The 20,795-nt window shown below is 39.0% G+C and overlaps 1 protein-coding gene across 11 annotated transcripts in view; it reads right to left on the bottom strand.

Annotated features, from left to right (window-relative positions):
- Positions 1 to 6,618: 6,618 nt before the first annotated feature.
- The window catches only part of elavl4 (ELAV like neuron-specific RNA binding protein 4), a 74,252-nt gene continuing 60,075 nt past the window's right edge, over positions 6,619 to 20,795 (bottom strand). For 6 of the 11 annotated variants that reach the window (XM_065955892.1, XM_065955898.1, XM_065955894.1 and 3 more), the window contains 3 exons: positions 20,055 to 20,290; positions 14,643 to 14,681; positions 6,619 to 11,339 (listed from right to left, as the gene is read on the bottom strand). In XM_065955892.1, the coding sequence (XP_065811964.1) occupies positions 11,012 to 11,339; positions 14,643 to 14,681; positions 20,055 to 20,290 (603 nt within the window). In that variant the 3' untranslated portion in view covers positions 6,619 to 11,011. The remainder of the gene's footprint in view (positions 11,340 to 14,642; positions 14,682 to 20,054; positions 20,291 to 20,795) is intronic. The other 5 variants (XM_020638970.2, XM_020638974.3, XM_020638972.2 and 2 more) reach the window with 3 other exon arrangements.

Here is a 20,795-nt window from a genome sequence, read left to right as displayed (position 1 = left end):
AGGTGTGGCTGCAGCCCTTAGTTCAGCATGCTAGCTGTGGCATTATCTTGAAGACTGAGTCATATTAGTTCAGGTAGTTGCTCTTCAATCTCCCCCTTCTCTCCTGCTGCCAATGGGTACTTCCTTTGACCTCCAGCCAACACTGACAAGACAAATTCGACAAACTAGCCACCTCTAAACATTTCATCAGATTTGATTTCATCAGGCTGATTGATGAATAACACTTTCATTTTTAGTCGCACTAATTGACTTAATATTGAGAACCATTAAAGAACAAACAGTCCTACAGTATCATCTCATTACTCATGTCTCATCTTGCTCAATTAAGACTGTGAAGAGCATAAAGTAATTGCTTGTTGAATAGGATCTTTAAGATGTTTCTCTGTATTATGAGAAATGTTGTACTTTTTTTGCTCTTTATGCTTTTTTTTATCTTATTTACAGCTAGTAAGCCTGCTATCAAGTGTAACGTCAGCCTGTTTGCCAATCACCATCTCCGCTGAGCACAACATGGCTCCTCTTGCTTCAGAAAAGTGGCCAATGTGTCATCATCTAATCTTTGCAGCCGCTGCCATCCCCACCATTATCCCAGCCATCATCGTTATGGAAAAACAACACTGCGTATGCCAGACCAATCAACAACTCCCCACAAACAATACCTTTGCATTTGCACACTGCCAGCAACTGCAATCATCATTACTGATCTGGAATCTGTTGTCATTTTTTTTTTCTACAACACTCTCAAACATGTAAGCTGTGAAAGCTGCTTGTCATTGTGACGGCTGTTAAAGGCATGCTGGGAATGCCAACTTCACGGTATTCACATCCACATGAGGTTTTGAGGCATCCAAAATTCACAGTACTGCATGAAAGTGCATCCACTGCAGCTTTGCTATGTAGTGAGCTGTTGGTGTCGGGTTACAGGAAAAACTCGAGAGACAATATGAGTAGAGGATGTCATTACTACTTTCAGTATCTGCCCTGGCTGTTTGCTTTACGAGGAAACCACACTGCGACTGGAGAATGCTCCCATGATGACAAGAATGTACCCAGAAGAAGTGCCCTATAGTAGACATTGAATCCCGACCAGAGGCAGCAGGAGAGCTTTTCTGAAACTCAGAAAGTGATGCTCCTTTTTTGCAACATTCCAATTGTTGTATCGTAAGAAGTCTTGGTCTGGGCCATGAGGTGTGTCTGGATTCCTTCACCAACAACACTTAATTGAAATACCTTAGTAGACAACGGGTGGAGTCTAGAAAAATGTAAAGAATACCTCGGTGAACTTCAAAGTCTGGTGCAACACTGACTTCAAACCTCAAAAACATCTTCTTACGTAAGTGTAACCCCTTTCTAAAAATAACCATACGTTTCAACCATACAATAAATGTACAACAGTGTCACCTGAGCCAGATACTGATGCTCAGCCTCCCTAAAACAACCCCAAAATTCCCATAAATCCTATGTATTGGTATGGGTTGTATCACACCAAAACCAAGCTTTTCAGAATATTTCCAGAGCTAATGGAAGATTGCGCCATTATGTTCAGGGAGTGTCAGGATGCTTTTAATAACATTTTAATTAATTCTTCTAAGCATTTCAACATACCGTATGTGATTTAAAATACCTATAATCACAGAGTTTATAAAGTTACTTGTAATTATAAGTTAACATAGTAGTCTATAGGTTATATGATGTGACAAATAAGCTTATTTCTTTCCACTATGCAGCTATTCCTTCAACCATGGCAGTAATGTTGTCCAGAAAATGCCATCTTTGATCCTTATCAGCATGTTTGACAAAGATAAAAGGTATTTTATGGGGCTGTCATGAAAGGTGGATTCTTTTGTCTCAACATTTGTAATATGTTTTTTTTAAACATGCTATGTTGAAGTGCTGACTTCTCTGACAACAACGCAACAGCCAATATTTCCTTCAGAGTTTCAATTCCGGTGCAGAATGGTTTGTTTTTGTTTTGACCAGAGATGGGTTTTAAGACACAGCCATTTTGTTTCTGCTCCACAAGCAGAAACGTGGGAAAACTAGGATAGATCTTGGAGATGTTTTCAAAAATGGAGAGGTTAGAAATGTTTCAAGACTAATGCAGAGCTGGCTAAACACTGAAGCTTCCTTGCCTGCGACATGGCAGCTTGTTGCCCCTCGACTCTAAGGTTGAGGGTGCGGGGGGAGTAAGCTCCAATGTTGCAGTACAATTTTGCAGGACTGCCGTACCAATTTTAAATGCTATGTGTTGGAGTTACATGTTGCTTCTTTAAACCAAGACGAATAAAACTAGATGTGATAAATGCATCTCTGCACTGATTTTTATACTCTGTTAAACAGATCTTCAGTTTTGCCTAAGTATTAAATGATATTTCAGTTTAGTAATTTTCTTTTACATTGCCAGGTCACTTTGAATGAAGTAGAGGCGTTTGCCCATCAAACGAAACTGAGACAGACTTAGATGTTCCCATGAGAAGAGGTACATTATTTACACACCATCTGCTGGTCCAGTCATCAGTCCTGTCCTGTTTGTCTCTGCTGCATAATGTACAGAACAGCTTAGTTCATTTGACATTGCTGTTTAGCACATGCAAATGAAGATGGCAAGCCAGTAAGGCTGGTGGAAAATATCAGAGTATTTGTTTGTTACGTTGCTGTTCATATCTTTGGTCAGAATTGTAAGCTTCAATTGGCATTCATCCTACACCTTGACGTTCTAAACTCTGATTAACACATTTATCATTTCCGTTTTTTTGTTTCATCTATGAACACAGTAATTCTTCTTGTGTGGATAGAACATATCACCACACAGAAGAACATCTAAGTACAATGATGATAACATTAAACTTTTAGGCTTTTATCAGCCAAACCTCCAACTTTACAGGATGATACTACTGAGACAAAAATACTTATTGGACGGGAGTACGACCAACTCAGTAATAATGATGCTGTGTATTTGCATGGTTGTGACAATATTGCCAAAATCTTCTTAAGCTCTCTATCACAGTCACATGTTTCAGTAAGCAGAAAGCTTAATTCATAAAGCAAATGAACCTTAGCTTATTTACAGTAAATTATTAGTAAACTAAAAGTAAAGCACAGATGCTTCCATATTATTATACAAAAAAAAGCTTAATCTCACCCTTTTAGGATGCCCTACATTACGACTGACCACAGCACGGGGGCTATCTGTGCATGTAAATTTACAGTCTTTAAGTTTACAGCCTCATGCTGCAGCTTCTCAACAGAGCTCAAAGTCCAGAGCAAGCTGGCGCTTTTCAGTTTTGTACATCCAAAGCCTCCGCCTAAAAAGATGAAATATTAAATTGTACATATGCTTCACACTCTGACCAATCAAAGCAGAGAATCTCCAAAGAATCGCATTATTGAGCCATAGTGGTGATGCCATGATGTACGTCACAACTTGGCAACAGATTGTGTGTACAAGAAAATGCTGCCCCTGAGCAGGAACAGTGAGATCCCATAGTGCTGGAAATGTTGCACTGAAATTAAGAGACTTCACAGGGGAACAGATTGCCAGCAGAACCCTCAGGGAACATAACTTCCTGAATGTGATCCAGAGCTTTATTAGGCCCTCATGAGTCTCATTTATTCTCTGAGGAAGTTACACACGTTCACAATACCGTCACTCTTCAGACAACTCCAAAAGCATGTTCAACTGAGGGATACAAACTTGTATAGATTTGTTTAGTGTCCAAACACAACTTTAAAGGACCTTCAAAGTAACAACAACTAACATAGGAAGTAAGTATTTCCTGGTCTGAAATAGGAAACAAGCTCATTTGTCTAATTTAAGTTTTGTTTGTGATACCTTCACTGCCGACCATTTTTCTAATCTTCTGTTAAACTGATTCTTCCATTCTTCCAGTTTATATTGATGTTGTAGTAGCACGACAGTCAGAGGTGTTAAAAGATTATTTTGAGAGATAAGACTTAACACAGTTTAAGCCTAATTATTGTTGTACTATTTAAAAAGGTCGACGCTTTCATATATGACATAAAATTAGTGGATTACATAATCAGCTCCAAAAAAATAGAACAGTACAAAATAGCGACTTACTGTGAAATCTATTGGCTTTGAGGGACGGGCAGCTTCCTGGTGATAAACTCTGCGTGTTTCTTCTATATGCACAGCCTCTCTATCCGTATGAGAACATCTATGTATTTTCAGAGACTGTCCGGATCCAATCTCCCCAAAAAGCGAAGGTGATCCGAGATGATTTATGTCTAAATCTTAGTTTAAGTTTAATGTTTGTGTTAGCTCATTCGGCTAACTCCGACGCTGCCATCTTGGTTCGGTCTGTCGACCAATCAGAGCCTGTATCTGCAATCAGCTGTCATAAGGCCCATTCAGAGGCCAGGACAGCCTCATGTCCTGCATGAAGCATACAAATACGAAAATTAGAACAGTTTTCAATGAATTCATCCTATTCAGCATTTGCTAGTATTAGTATATTTGTGCGCTTTTTTTTGATAGTTTGGTGCAGTTTGTGTTTTTTACACATTTTATATGATTGTGTGTTGTTTTCATTGTTTTATAGTAGTTCCCTGTCCACCAAGAGCTAGAAAACACATGTCTAAAGCCCTTGCTATATGTAGCCTAGATTTTTTTAATTTTGTATTTATGCTGTTATTCTGTATTTATGACTTTATCTGACATCCTTGTTAGTTAAATGTTAGTTAAATGCAAAAACTAGACTTCATATTTGGCCGAGTCACAACACTCTTAATATCTACTATTACAATGATAAGAAGTAGGAGGGGAAAACTTTGGAGGAAAGAGCATGCTTCAATCAATCAAGAAGATGCAACACAACATGTTACAGGGGACTTTATACACAACAACATAAAACATACTTAGTAATCGAATAGCTAATCCAGTCCGTCTCATCTGTGCATTAATTCCAAAATAAAGTGGACCACTTATCTGAGTGCTGCAGAGTTAATAAAAAGCATGCGGTGACGCAAAGACTCTTTTCATTCTGCAGTGTGAAATCTCTAAAGTGGACAAAGGGGTGAGGAGAGCCATCCCATTAATGGCAGTGTGTACAAAGGAGAGCTAGAGGGCAACAACAGCTTCCCCGCCGCACTCATTGACTGTGGAAGATTTATCAAAGACAAGTAGGTCCTTATGAAATAATATGCTTCCGACTGTGCGTCTCATGCTCGTCATTTGGCAGATCTGCCGTCTACATCACAGCACGGCAGGATGCTGACATTCACACCATGAAGCGAGTGTGATCAGCTCTCACCCAGGCAGATTAAAAGTGGCTTATATAGAAACTGAGAGGCAGAATCATATGGTTGCACCTGGTGACAGACTATGGTGAGAAGTGAGCCATATTAAACCCAACAACTCTCATGTAACAAGCACTCTGTCGCTTCCTTTGGAACGTAAACATCTTGTTTGAATCAGATATTTTTTTGTGATTTTGCACGCTAGATTTTCGTTTTTACCAATGTCTGAGTCACAGCAGAGGAAATCAGAGTTCTTTTATTAATCATCAACAGTTGTTTATTGAGCTAGCTGTGCCTTTCAACATACCAAGGAGTCAGTTCAAAGAGGACTGGAGAGCACACGCTGACTCATGTCCTCTCTGTCTAGTGCTTTGGCCTTGATGGGTGTGAAGGATCATTAAGTTGCTAACAACAGGAGAGGAGAGACAAGAGTGGCCACACATATCACAGTCTAAGAGCCATTATCTCCTCCACCACCGCTGTAATGCTCTGCAGTGATTCTGATTATAAAGCTGTAAAGCCGGGCTCACATCACTGGACATTAATGCTTACATTTAAGAACACTACCGCATTATTCTTATTCTCTTTGCTGCAGGTTTGTTAAGCTTTGGTTTACTTTGTGAAGCAGTGAGATGCAAAGCACTTCTAACCACAGATTATCCTACTCAGCGAGAAGAGAGATGGTGCCACAGGGGTCTTGGATACTCACTTGAAGATGCAGGGGGCAGTGTTATCTCACTGGTGTAACCTACATGATTCCTCTCCACTGTCCTACAGCAGCATCTCAGAGGGCTGCCTGAGATCAGCCCTGTGTTTTATGTTACTGCCTCACAGTCGAGATCGTTCCTCAGCCGCTGAAACGTCACCGTGAACACAGATTAATTCTGTGATTTACTGTTGCACTTCAATCGTGTCGAATTACTTATTTGAAATCTTGCCAGCTTTTGAACAGATGTAGTAATCTCTTAGACCGCAAATATTTTTTGGATCACAAAAGGCTCTTTTTGATCAATCTGTTGATAATCTTTTTGGAATCTTTAATTAATTCACGTACTTTAATAGAAGGATGCTTTTCACATTTTCTCTGGCTGCAACGTACATCTTACATTTTCTAAATAATAATACATTTTCTAGATCTGGAGTTATCAATATCAGTTTTCCCCCTCAGAGACTTGTAAATTATTGATTAAATGAATAGAATTTTCTGTTTCACAATGGTGAAAATGCATTATATCAGGTGCTCCTGTTAAGTACAAACATGGTTTGTCTATTATTTGTTGATTTTCCTTATTTCACAAAAACAGAACAGAATGATAGAGTAAAGAAGAATGTCTTATCCGTTATGACAAGAAACCTCCAAGCTCTTAACACCTCATTTTATTGTCCCAACATTCAAAAGTACAAATAATTCAAACACAACAGTTTTATGAAAAAGAAAAAACAAACATTTACAGCAAGATTTTTATTTTTGTTTCCAGTTTCAGAAATGACCTAAACTAGCAAGGATAACATGAAGTCATTCATCGCAGTAATTGGATTAATAATAAGAATAAGAATACTAAGAATAATAGCAATAATAATCATAATAATCATCATTGATAATTGTTAAGTAATAACATAAGCAGGAGAGAGTAGAGAGAGCCGCGGTCATGGGGCCCCGTGAACATTTTTTCGTCTTTTTTGTCTTTAAAGATTTCGTTTATAGATTTTTCAGATAGTAAACAAACACGTCTCAGGAGGAAAAAATGAAAACTGACAAGAAGAGCCGAGTTCCTCTGTTCACCTTCCCTCCTCCACTACTGGCTGCGTTGTTCCTACTGGCAGGCTGCCACTATAAGGCGCTACAGGGGATGGTGTGAGCCATAGGGGTTGGGCAAAGAGCGAGGTGACGCAGCCCCATGTTTCAAACACCCTGACATGCACACACTTTCACGCACGCACACACACACACACACACACACACACACACACACACACACACACACACACACATCACTTCAACAACCACACCTGCTTGCTCTGCCACATTCACTCAGGGAGACACACTCATACATTTGTATATATGTGCACTAAACAGGCCCAAATGCACAATCACACACACATAATTACAAACATTTAACATATGTGTTATCTGCACATACGCACACCTGGATGTATTTCCCACTAACAAATATATGGGGACAAACGCACACTGTTACATAAAGAAACATGCATACAAACATGCACACATGCCCTTACACACTCACGCATACACTTGTGCACACAGGGTCTAGGCTGAACACAGGCACACATCGTAAGAGTTCAAAAGTCACACAGAGTAGGAAATAAGTTCACACATCAGAACATTCTACTGGGGTCGTTGCATAATTCAAGCTCCCGACGGCGGTGGGGAGCATGACGGGGTCTGGTTGGTGGATGTACAGGTGGCCGTTTTGGTTGATTTGTTGCCGTTATGAAGTCAGAAAACGATGTGATTGGATGGCGCAGATAATGACTGGTTAATAATGATGATTAAACGATGACCCGGTCTGTCAGATGACTGAGGTGTGAGAGAGGAGTATGTACTTATGCGAGCATGCGTCTGAGTGTTTCAAATGCTCTTCACACACCTCCTTCATGTTTTCAAGTCTTAACAACAAACAACAAAAAAATCCAATTCTGTATATTTATACTTCTGGAACCATTCCCTTACCGTTCACCTTTCAAAATATATAATATATTTCATATTAGAGTATATAAAATATAGAATCAGTACAATTCATTTCATACCTCCAGAGTACTTCTTTAAGTATAGCAACAACTGCTGTAAAGAACAGTTGGTGTGCAATGGTAACAATTTCTTCTTCTTTTTTTTTTTTTTTTAAAGATTTGTTGGTATGTCATTTGAAAACATGATGAATATTTTTCTTAAAAATAAGTGTTGACTCTTAGGTGATTTTGATAGATTTAGTCCAGTGCAATGAATGACCCTCAAACGACAATGGGCATTTGCTCCTTTTTCAAACGAATATCTGCCCAAGCCTCCAAGAGCTGAATGTTATATAAAATGTTTCACTGGAAACTGAAAAACTATGCTTTCAGACCCACATTTTTGCATAAGGTTTCATCACAAAGCGGTAGTAAGTGGAGGGAGGGTGTGGACGGAGTGGCTTTTTAGAACTACACAAACTTATCACAGGTTATATTGAACCAGAACGACTGTTTATAACATTCTATTAAGACTAAACTTTATTGAAAAAGATCTAAAGATTTCATTTTAACAAGACAAGAAAAAAGCAATAGCAAATTGAACTATTAACTAGGTTATGCATAGCGAGTAACTGTTTCTAGTAATAAGGGAAGAGCGTCCCCCAACCCTCCAGACATTTTTTTCAGTTTTCTTGACTTTTAGGTTTTTTATATTGTCATTTTGATATATTGGTACAAAGCACAAACGTACTAAAAGTTCTCTCAGTGCAGTGGACTACTGGAAGAGCCTCTCCACTAGTCGCTTTGTTCCCTTTTGCTCAGAAACGCCCCCTCCCTGTACCAGAATCACGCAAATACACAGACAATGAAACAAACAAATACATAAATACACAGAAAACATAATTAATTCATAAATATAGAATAAATATAAATAAATAGAAACATAAATAGTATAAAATATAAATAAGTAAACAAACCAATACAGGTATATTCTAAGCTTTTGTTCGGTTTCTTTTGCCGCGGCAGTTAACTGAAAGTTAATCCAAATCTTTTTTTTCTCCACAAGCAACATGACAACAATTGAACAGTTTCCTCACAAGTTTTTCTAAGTAACTGAACCACCACTTCATAATAAGTTGTCATATGAAAAAGACAAGCTCAAACAAAAGAACAGTGACAACTCATATAGTACAGTAGATATTGTAAAACAAATGTAGACTATATATGTATATATATATCATCTATTTGTACACAGCAAAGAAAGACACAGTTGTCATCGATCCTTTTTAAGGAAACAAATATCTAGACTAACGTAACTAGCTAATCATCATTGAGTTTTGACAAACGTTTCACGCTCAGCAAGTAACCTAAAAGTCAGCAAGCCAAACAGAAAAATACAAAATTAAAGTTTGTTCAGTGATTCTTACAAGGCCCAAATTCAATAATCTGGTTGTTCAGCAAACAAATAGTCTCACCAGATTTTTGAGCCAACAATAAACAAATATTAAACAAAGAACAGCAGCTCAAGTCAATGCCAACATCGAAGTATTTTTTTTTCTTTAAACAACACATAGAACAACAAACTTGAATATTTAAGATATGTGAATAATGTAGTATAGCACCTACTGTTGATCGCTAAAAGGAAGTTCTTTTCAAATGTAAGTTCACAAACGTAGAGCGAAGAAAATGATATTGATAATGTATAGTATGCTCTCTAAATGGATAGATGTGTATATATCTATTTACTGAGATCCCATTTTGATTGATGACAAAAACAGGAAAACGAGTGGACAAAGGTTCTTCTTGCTTTGGGCTCTGGACTATAAGGATGGTTAGGCCTCAGAAAGACCCCTCTCCCTTCCCTTTTGGGTATCGCTGTTGAATAATTACGCACTAGTACATATGTGAAAAATTACCAAAATCACCTGCCTCGGTTTGCATCCCTTTTCACAAAACCTTCCATCTACAAAATCGCTGCCATCTTGGATTTCCCAAAAAACGAACGACCTTTGATCCTATAAAGTACCACGGCATAACAACAAGACAAGGTGGTGCCCCCTCCCTCCCGCCCCGGCCCCCCCTAGTTAGCCAGTCAAAATATTTTTCTCTTTTTTCAAATCCAGATTCTTGTAAAAATTCTTCAATAATTATTATTTTAATTATCATTTATAAAAATAGATGTTCTTTCTCTTTATTTTTATCTTTTTCTAAACGCATTTTTTTTTTCAAGCAAAGAGATCTTCTCTTTGGCAACAGTGATATTTTTTTTTCTTAAATTACTGAACATGTCATCAGGAAAGCTAACCCATCCCCTCCCTCGCCCCATCTCCTTGAACCCCTGTGAGGAAAGACATTATGTTTTGTTTGTGATACAAAACAAAAACAATGCTAGAAATTTTCTTTTTTTTTTCGACATTAGAGTTACTGGAACTGTGGATTCCCATTTATAATTGATAAGGGGAAGATTTAAATACACACTAAAAATGAATGAGTGGTTCACCAATTTTAAAAAAGAGCCCCCTCCCTAACACCAACAGGGAGGTTTATATAATACTAACGACAGTGGATCCGGATTTACGAAAGAAAAACTAATCCTGAATCAAGACAGAGAAAAGGTTTCAATCTAAAAAGGACATTCTCTTCTCTGAAATAAGGGGATATGGGGATTTGCTACTGTTTACACAGAAGAGAAAAATCATTTGAACAATCACAACAAACAGAAAGAATATACAACAAAGAGAAGCCTGCATTATCACAGGAGCTTCCAAAAACTCATCAACATTTTCATCATTTCATTTTTGTAATACTTAGGCAACATTGGCTTATAGGTCCAAAGTTATAATATAAGCCATTTCTAGTTCAATTTGTTTGATGGTTTGTCGGTTGCTTTGTGTTCTGGTTGGAGTTTGAGTTTGCTGCGTTCGATGGCTGTAGTAGGGTGGTAGTGGTTGTGACTGAAGGGGCTAAGGGATGGGTTGAGGTGGAGGTGGAAGGGGTTGGGGGGGGTTCGGGGCAATTTTGGAGCAGACAAGGTCGCGGGGCAACTGCTTCTACCTGCTAGAGTTCAGGACTTGTGTGTCTTGTTAGTCTTGAAGGAGACTTGCAAGACGCGGTCGCCCAACCTGTAGCCATTGAGACTGGCGATGGCCATTGCCGCCTCATCGTAATTCGTCATGGTGACGAAGCCAAAGCCTTTGCACTTGTTGGTGTTGAAGTCGCGGATAACCTTGACGTTGTTGACTGCACCGAAGGGCCCGAAGAGCTGCCAGAGGACGCTCTCGTCTGAATCTGGGGACAAGTTGTATACGAAGATGCACCAACCGGTGCCCGTGTGCCCGGGGATGTTCATGCCCACCAGGCTGGTCATGCTGTCGATAGTAATAGGGGAGAACCTGAGAGGAGAGGCCGGGTGGGGGGGAAATGGAGGGAGAGTGAACAGACAGAGAGAGAGAGGGGCGAGTTTATTAAATAGATTAAGTAATTCAGTGGAACTTATTGTCTGCCACAAGTGTACATGAAATGGCCATAAACCAGTGAAAAACCTAACTCCATCTTAGTTTTTGAGAGCAACGGACACCCTTCAAATCTACACTCCACCTTGGCTCTTACTTCATAACTCTCTACAGTCTACAGCCATTTAATAACCAGAATAAAACTGTTAGCTGTAAAGAGTTACCAATCAAATTACAGAAACTGATCTGCATAACTAAGGTAATAAGATGTGCATGTATGGATGTTTAGTGTGAATGTTTGATATTGTTTGAATGCACAAATTTCTATGTGTTTCTGCAAAGCTCGGTATAAAACGCCTCTTTGCTCCTCAATTCTGAAAGGACTCCAATCAGGACTGACGACAGAGCGGCATGCTGGGCTATATTTCAGCTGAATGAGATGCAGGCGAAGGTTATGTCTTTGTGTCCTTGAGTGGCTCCTTTAGAAGCTAAATTGCAGGAAGTTGTTAAATTAAACTGTTGCTAGAATTCCATCAAAGATCATACACCAGCCTGCTATATCTCCTCTCATTTGCCTCAAAATCCTCTCCTTTTTCCTGTGATGCAAGAGATTTGAATCTTTAGTTGACTTCCCTTAATTGCCTTTCCGCTCCAAGGAAAACGAGAAAAAACTATCCCCACTTTTAAATCAAAGGTAAATGAGATAAAAAGGTTCATTTTTTATGCCACCTCTCTCCAAGAAAAGACTATAGGCATTATTGAGTATGCTTTAATTGAGATTTCCGCTTTGCTGCAGCTGTCTCAGAGAATGCTGCCTTCTTAAGGTGAAGGGAGGGAGGGAAGAGGGAGCAAACTAAATGGAAAATGGAAGCACTTTACAGCCCAGTGGCATTAAGGTACAAAGAGTATTCCTCCCACTCTTCCCGCAGTCTGCAGGGTGTTCTATTCTGTTCTATTCCAGAGCTCGTGGCACTGATCGATAGTACTGCTTGCTGCTCACGGCCCCCACCCGTCTCTCTCCAGCGACTATATATGGCTGGCAATCACTACGACCTTCCTGCATGACTTTGGCCATGTAGAGTTTGCTCCTGGCCACTGCAGTTACTGTGGACCCTTACAGAAGAACCTACAGTAGGGTGGTGCCTTAATTGACAATATGGGTTCTCTCCACCAATTAGACTTTTTTAATTAAATGCTTTAAGTATTTTAGTAGTACAAGATATAATAACTATCAGTGCAATGAAGATAATATGGATTGTAGGGAAATACATTGATATTACTGAGACACAAAGACATTTTCATTATCACCACAGGGTTTGAGCATTTTAAAAATGATCTATAAAAGGCTGCAAACCCTTTGTCTTATGTATTTCTGGCCTCAATGTATGGTTTGAATATTTTCTTTAACTATTAGGAGGAATCTTAACAAGCGTAGCTTATTTGTTATTTAATGTCTGTTTTTTGATAATTTTCTTCTTTTTAAACATTGTTAAAAAAATTGATTCATCTAGCGTATTCTTAAATATTTTTTTCGGGTTAATATATATATGTATGGGAGGGGGGCGTGAGTTTTGTGGTTAATTTGTAACAAATGCTTCATGTCATGTACGTCTTTGTAACCTGCTACTGGATGCTTTGAATTTCCCTTGGGATCAATGAAGTATCTATCTATCTATTCAGGCATCTCCTGTCTTGATTTTTTTTTTAAAGTGATTCAAAAAGCTTGAAGTGTGTCAGAGGGTTTGTATGATAGCAGGAGGGTGCTGGTTTGGGGTCTCACTTACACTGCTACTGCAAGGATGTGGAGATAATGTACCTGTCCCCTTGTGTGTCTGTGAGTGCATGTGTGTGAAAGTGCATGCGAGAGTACCCATCAGAGCGGGACCCAACACTAACCAATGTTACAGATGAGCCCAGGGGTTGCATGGCAACAGTGTAGCTGACCAGATATCTGTTCTGTCCTTTGTAAAGCCAACCAGCTCCAGCCAGCTCTTAACACCTTTCTTCTGTTGACTTTCAAAAGCTTACCTTAATCACTGAGGAGCACTTCTAACTTGATGATAAGCTCGACAATCCTTAGAGAGTTATGTAAAGACTCTGAGTGAGGGCACAGAGTTTAGTAGAGATGAAGAGTTTAACCTGAAATTACATTCTTGATTCCTGCATTTGAAAATTGCAGCTATTTCGAGAAACCTTCTTCGAGAACATTTCTTTCAAGCTAATACTTGTTTTCTGTTTGAGTTACTAAGCCGCCTTAAGATGGTGCCCCCTGTGCTTGCAACATGCAAGATGCCACCGTCAGCACATGAAACATCTATCACCACAGTGGCTGCTGCTCTTGCTTATGTAACACCTATGGTAGCAAGAAAGCAAAATGAAACATGGAGGCGAAAGGAAGGAATTCGAGCAGAGCAGTGCCGAGCAAAGCTGGAGCTGTCTGCAGTGAAACAGCGTTCCCTGTTTCCAGCAGGGATCCAGGTTCATCCAGCCTTATCCCTTGTCCTTCCTGAACAATACAGTATCTCGACTACTGCGAAGAAATTACGGCAATCTATAGTTTAGTCATGGTGTCCAATGCCCAGATGTAAATCTAACAAATCCAAGTTTGTGTGTGTGTGTGTGTGTGTGTGTGTGTGTGTGTGTGTGTGTGTGTGTGTGTGTGTGTGTGTGTGTGTGTGTGTGTTGTTGATAGTGGATGTAGGGGGATTTATTCCATTGGTGTAGTGAGGAAATACCCTTAAATCACAGTGACAATTTAAGTGTCGCTGCTCAAGAAATACTGTTCCCAAGCTAAGGCTGTAGAGTGACAGTGACAGGCAGGAGAACCTGAATCCGGTTAAAGAAAGAAAAAAAAAAAGACACCTAGAAATTAGGAGTTTTACACCAGAGAAAAAAATCCATTCAGTTCACAGAAACAACCCAAAACAATTCAAACAACACCAGCACTTGTCATAATCAAAACAAAGTAAATTCATCACCACTGAAAAGAAGACTGATCGTTTGTGTTTTCTTTTGCTTACACCATTACTAGTTGCAATAGGGATTTAAAACCAACTCAAGCTTACGTGGAAAAACAAAACAAACCAAAGAACCAAAAATGCAGTTGACCTTGAACGAATTGTTAAACGCAAAGTGACGGCAAAAATACAAGGAAACATAAACTAAAAAAAGAACATATAAAAGGATATTGAAAAATCATTGAGTCAACATGGACATCTGGCATTGGGTGAAGTTTTTAATTACCTCTTTACGCCATAGGCCATATTAAGCAAATTGTCCAGCCTGTAAAGAGAAGGAGGGTTCTGGGGTTAATGGTGGGCAGATGGTCGACTCACTCAATGGAACTAATGTTAAGTCCCTGTAGGAACTGCATGGTCCTCCTCACTCAAGAACAAACAAACCCATCTATAGTTGGCCCATTACACTGAGGAGCCCCACCACAAAATGCTATCATCACTTAATGAAGCTACAGTACCATCAGTATGGTCAGAACTTGTTTGGTCAGCCCCTGCTGTTCTACTTCAGAGGCTTTCGTTTTACCCTGCACTAGCTATTGCTGGAGCAGAGTGTTACAGGCACATTGATGTTTCTCTAATTGATACTGTTGAACAGTTACACAAGCCTACAGCAGTGGACTGGTCACATTTCAGTTTTACAGTCACATACAGAACACTTATGGTGACTGGGCGAGACCATAGCATAGCATAGCTCTATAGGTATGCTATGCTATCCATAGTGCAACTCTAAGGCAAATCATCAACTTATTTTACATGCAGGGAATTGCATGGGGTTATTCATACAATTCATGCCGGCACATTGATGGTTTATAAGGAGATGGAGGTTACTAAAAAATCTTGCTTCATAAACTTTTGTCAATTATTGGTATTAACTCAATCGAGAGAACAACTGAGGTGACTGGAAATGATCCAGAGTTCTGTCAGTGTAATGGTTTGGCATTTGAATGATGGTGAGTGAGAGACACGATGATGATTAATGTTCTTTCTATGAGGTGGACCAACAAAAGAACAAGTGAAGGTAAAACTAGCCATGAAGTGAATGCTATCAGGAAAGGTGGAATGGCTGAGTGTTAGTAAGAAGGTTTCCTTTGTTAAAAGGGGTTAGGTTTGAGAAATATTCTAGTTTTAGTTTAATGGGAGCTATAGCCCTTACAGTCTGCCAAGATAATCCAGTTTGCGTGTTAGTGTGTGTGCTGTTTATTAAGCAAGTAGAAGTTGTGTGTGTCTGTGAGGCCTCAGAAACCTGTGGGCTGTATGAAATGTTGGCCCTCTTGGATGGATGCAGTGTGCTCGGTGACTCAATGACCTTCATTTGTCACTTGGGTCTGGCCTGTCCCATGTCTTATTAACTCCTCTGGCCTAATGGACAGAGGCCACGGCTTATTGAGCAACAGCTGGCCAGTGACGCCTCGTTCCTCTTGAAAACACTACAGACTGTGTGACTTTGACACGACCATCAGGGTTGTTCCTCTTTGTCTTTTCCAATAAAAACAACAACATCTGCTTTCTTGCGACATAACTTACTGAACTTACTGAAACCTTTGAGTGACCCTTCAAGTTTTAAATAATGTTTATACTATATTTGATTTTTTTACCTCAACATAATACAGGTAACTATTCTACAATTACACTATTTACATGCACCACTATTCATTTCTTGATTTACACACAGCTTCATTATTATGACTGCATTGAATAAAATGCTTGAAAACTTGAACAATAACAATTATTTTTATTATATTTATCATTTCTCAATAAATACACCCTGCATGTTAGAGAGAATACATCAGCACTCTTTTAATCAGGGACAGTTAAACTCCAGGACCCATGGAAATTGATTAGTAAGATATCCTGTTTAATATTAAGTTAAACTAGAACTATAATAACTTGTGTATTTTTAAAGTACCTGCTCACAAATTGCTCTCATTTGTGTTATTTTTAATACAAATATTGAATTAGTATTCCAATGTTTAGAACCTTTAACTAAAGTTAGAATACGCACACTGTGATCACCAAATCAACTAAACGAGTTCATGTAACTGTTTCACTCTTCACACTTTTAAAAGCCTTACTTAATGACTGTGTTCAAATTGTGCACACATTGTTTCACTTTTCTCTCTTAACATTAACAAACTGAGAATGCAGCCTTAAAACAATGAAATAGTAGCAAAAGGAATACTAGAAGCATTAAAGCTATAATTAGCCCATTACATTTGAGGGGAACAAGCAGGCTGCTTTGTGGGTAAATGAGTCAATTTGAGAGGGTGCTCAGAGGACAGGCGCTCCAGGCCCGGAAGCACGAAAAGACATCTGCTGGCCGCCGGGCCGATGGGTCTTAACAAAACAACCTGCTGCTAACTCTCTCTCACTCACTTTCTCTCTGTCTCTCTCTCTCTTTCACACATGTATGAATGCACACTGATGCACGCTCACCACACAAACACTCCAGCTTTTCACACCGCCTCTCCAAGCTCCATATAAACAATAGGGCTTTTGTGTTTCGCTCAATGCAAGGTAATAGAGGAAGGGGCGTTTTTGTCTCCTCGTTTTTTAAACAAAAATCTTTTCAATTAAAATTGTCTCCTGCCCTGGACATAATAGAGCTAATTTGCTAATTAGTATCATTAGTTAACGACAGAGGACTGGAAACGAGCCAGGATCAAGGTCTTCCTGTAGTGTACTGGAGTCGATTATGTTTGCTGTCTTGGAGAGGGACCAAATAAGCACATTACACGTTCACTTGTGTAACAGACGGCCCATGTCAATTAGTGACACAGGATAGGTGTTGTAACTGCTGCAGGATTGTAGTGTTTTCTGCTCTATCCATTTTTTAGCCAACTTTACAGATAAGCACCAGCAACCTGGTAACACATATTAAACAAGCTTGAGGGTACGATTTACGGACAATGTTTTGTTTTCAGCTCTAAATCACATTTCATTTAGTTTCAGTCATTCATTTATTACTATTTTTTATTAACAGTAAAAATCTATATTTTAGCTTTCAATTTAATGAATCTTGTCAAAGACAGTACAAACAATAAATCAAGTTTTGGCTGAATCATGTGTTGTTTCAGGCTAAAATAGCTTGTCTGCAGTGTTGTCCTTAAAGGATTCAAAGAAAGGAAACTGTGCACATCGAGCACATTTTTAACTTTGAAAGTGTCGAGGTTTTAGTTGAGGGCTTGGAAGCAGAGAGCAGGAGCATGGGGACACAGTGAGGAAGAGTCCTGTGGTTGTGAGTTGTGATGAGAAGCGACAGCTCTCCTGCCGAGCCTGTAAATTGGCTTGGCGTATCACAGACACACAGCCACGCTACATCGCTCAGGTGTCACACCAGGGAAGCCGCTCCACAAGAAAAATACCTTCCAAGCTCCGACTTTGATGGAGAGTAAACAGCACGACCGGCTTAGCGTTATTGAAAGAGAAAGGAAATTGTATAAGCACATATTCTGTCTGCTATTCTGAAACACTCTTGTTAGATTGGATGATAGAACACAGTATTATATGATCCCCTGTTTTTTGTCCTGTTTTTTTTGTAGTTGAGGTGAAAGGTAACATGAACTCTGTAGGTGTCAATGTTACATTTATTTTAAGAAAACAGATAGTTTGTGTCATTAGTGAGTGACAGGATATGACCAGGTGGGATGCCATATACAGTATGTAAGACACTTACTGTATATGATGTTCAATGAAAGCTTACAGTAGAGATTTCAGACCTGGGCAAAAAGCTTGTTTTCAAAGTGAGCTAAGAAAGCTGAAGATATTTCACAAGTGCAAGATTTAATTACATTGAAATGAGGTTAAAACCACAAATCCTTAAATGAAATAGGTCATCATTTGTTTGTATTTGCTCTTTGTTCACTGGATTTAAGACTTTAGTCTTTTATGGGTGGAACTAGTGCAGTATTTAACACTGATTATGTCTTGTACATCCTACAAATGTTTATCCATACTGGACCTGTTTTTAAAGTGAGCAGGACAAACAGAAGTTCATTATAATGGTTCAGTTCCTCCATACCTGTATCAAGCAAAATATGTGATTAATATTTTATAATGTCCTTTGTTTGATAAAACTTTATAATATCTTAATCTAAATCCATGTTTTTGCCCAGGCACACAGGGAATATTCTGGGATGTTTTTGGCTTAATGGCAGCATGATGAAATGAAGGGAAATACATATTTGTGAACGACAGAACCCCACAGTCTCTTCTGAACAGTTCCTTTCTGATCTGGGTGGACCCACACAGAGCACTCACACGGTCTGCTGTATTGACACCTGCACCAGGTGCACACCTAACATCTGTTTGTTCAGAAGGGGGATGTGTTTGCTGAAATCAATGTTCAGATGAGAAAAGTTGTATCATTGTTTGTACACAGACATGGCTGTGACTCATGCTCCAATTGTGTAGGCGTTACATCCCCTGTTCGAACAGTGGAATTGCATTTGGTGCAAATGTTTTCCAAATCAGGCTTGTAGTTAGGAAAAAAGGTGTTCTCTTTTTTGAATTTACGGTCACCTAAATCAAGAATAATTACTATTGAGTTGTTGATTAAGGACATTACATCTTTCATGTCAACAATAATAGTATTCTTTGACCTTACATATTACCAAACACACTGGAAGATCAAAACATCAAGTTTTTCAAAAATCTTTCTAAAGTACTCTGGCACCATTTAAAGTCATACCTGTTGTCGTTATACCTGTTGATTATCCATTTTACTTTGAAATTGTTGCTTTTGATGTTGAATACACCATACTTGCTTTCCATTATTCCTCACTTGAAATCCTTAAATTGGAGATTCCAACCTTTTGAGCAGATGGCCCCAGTGTCTGCTTTCTTATTGTAATTCTCATTATATCTGGGTCACTTTGGGTTTCATTTTGTTACATCATAATGTTCTGGACTGGAGCTAAGCAGTGAGAGGAGCCGCAGGCTCTGGGTAGTAATGCTATTGGTGTTTGTACTGACCAGTGATTGAACATATTTTTTAAAGAAAACGTGATTTATTTGGTCACTTTTCTCATGCCACTGTTACCCTGAAGGAAAACACATCCAGAGTCTTTAACTAGAACTAAAACTGATGCACAATACTTTGTTTTTGAAGTTATGAACAATAGGTTGTCATGGCTGCATAATGGTTAAACTGGCTCCAAAGTATTAAACGAAATTCAAATGCTAATTTGTTTAAGTTGATTGTAACATCATTTTTTCCCAAAAGCATAATCTTTAGCTTCTGTCTGCTGGAGTAAATCATAAAATCTTAAACTCTGCAAAATGCACTTTAGGAGTTGTAGTCAACTTCTTACCAAATGTTTTACGTTCACAACCTTCACCTTTTTACTATTAATCAAAGAACGTGTTGTTTTTTATTGCACGTCTTTATGTACTTATGACTGGGAGTCTGCAGAAATTCAATTTGCTTCATTAAGGATTCTTGTTGGGGTCATCAAATGAATTCAAGTCAGCTCCCAAGGTTGGAAAACTCTGAATCAACTACACACTACACTGTTTAATATCAAATGGCAAATAATAATCTCCAAGCTTTGACAAAACAACCTGAACCCTCTACCTCCCTATGATGTCTCTACACCACTTCCTCCTCAGTAACCATTGCTTTGCCCGTCCCATCACTCACCTGAACCTCTGAGCCTGGTGGTGGAGAGGGCCCGGGTATCGGCGGTTGGGGGACTGGTAGAGTTGTGACAAGAGGGCTTGGCTGGTCTTCTGGCTGGGGTTGTTGGCGAACTTGACGGTGATGGGCTCAGCGGCACCTGATGGCTTCTGTCCATTCAGGCCCTTGATGGCCTCTTCCGCCTCTATCCTCTTATCAAAGCGGATGAAGCCCACACCTCGGGAGCCACCTGCGGGGCCAGCAGATCATAAACAAACACAGGCTCCTTTTACTTCACAGGGTTTAAAAACAACTGTCATGCTCATTACATTTGTATGGTGCTCATTTGTTTCAATGTGTTTCACTATTTCAGGTCCAAAGTACCTTTAAGACTGTAGCACTTAGCAGCAACAGTTTTTATTAGAGTTTTCCTTTACTGATACAAGTACTGGAATCAGCCGTTCATTATTTTTCAAAGATTCTGTATCTCTTATTGTCGACAGACCCATGAACAATTAGCCCCCTGAAATCATTTGGTTTCAGATACATTGTAGTCTGTCAATCACAAACCAGTGTGCTAGCTATTGTGTGTTGTATTTTTTATTTTTTGGGTTGTATTTTTGGATGCTTAAATCGCAGGGGAACTTGGTATTGACCATCTAATAGTTTAGGTATCAGTATTGAGAGGGCATAAATGGTATAGGAATAAATCTGTTTTACTTAAATAATAGAATAAACCAAAACATAAACATAATACGGATAGAA

This window comes from Labrus bergylta, chromosome 6 (assembly GCF_963930695.1).
Source record: "Labrus bergylta chromosome 6, fLabBer1.1, whole genome shotgun sequence".
NCBI classification, from domain to species: domain Eukaryota; kingdom Metazoa; phylum Chordata; class Actinopteri; order Labriformes; family Labridae; genus Labrus; species Labrus bergylta.
This window is presented reverse-complemented; position numbering and strand designations above follow the sequence as displayed.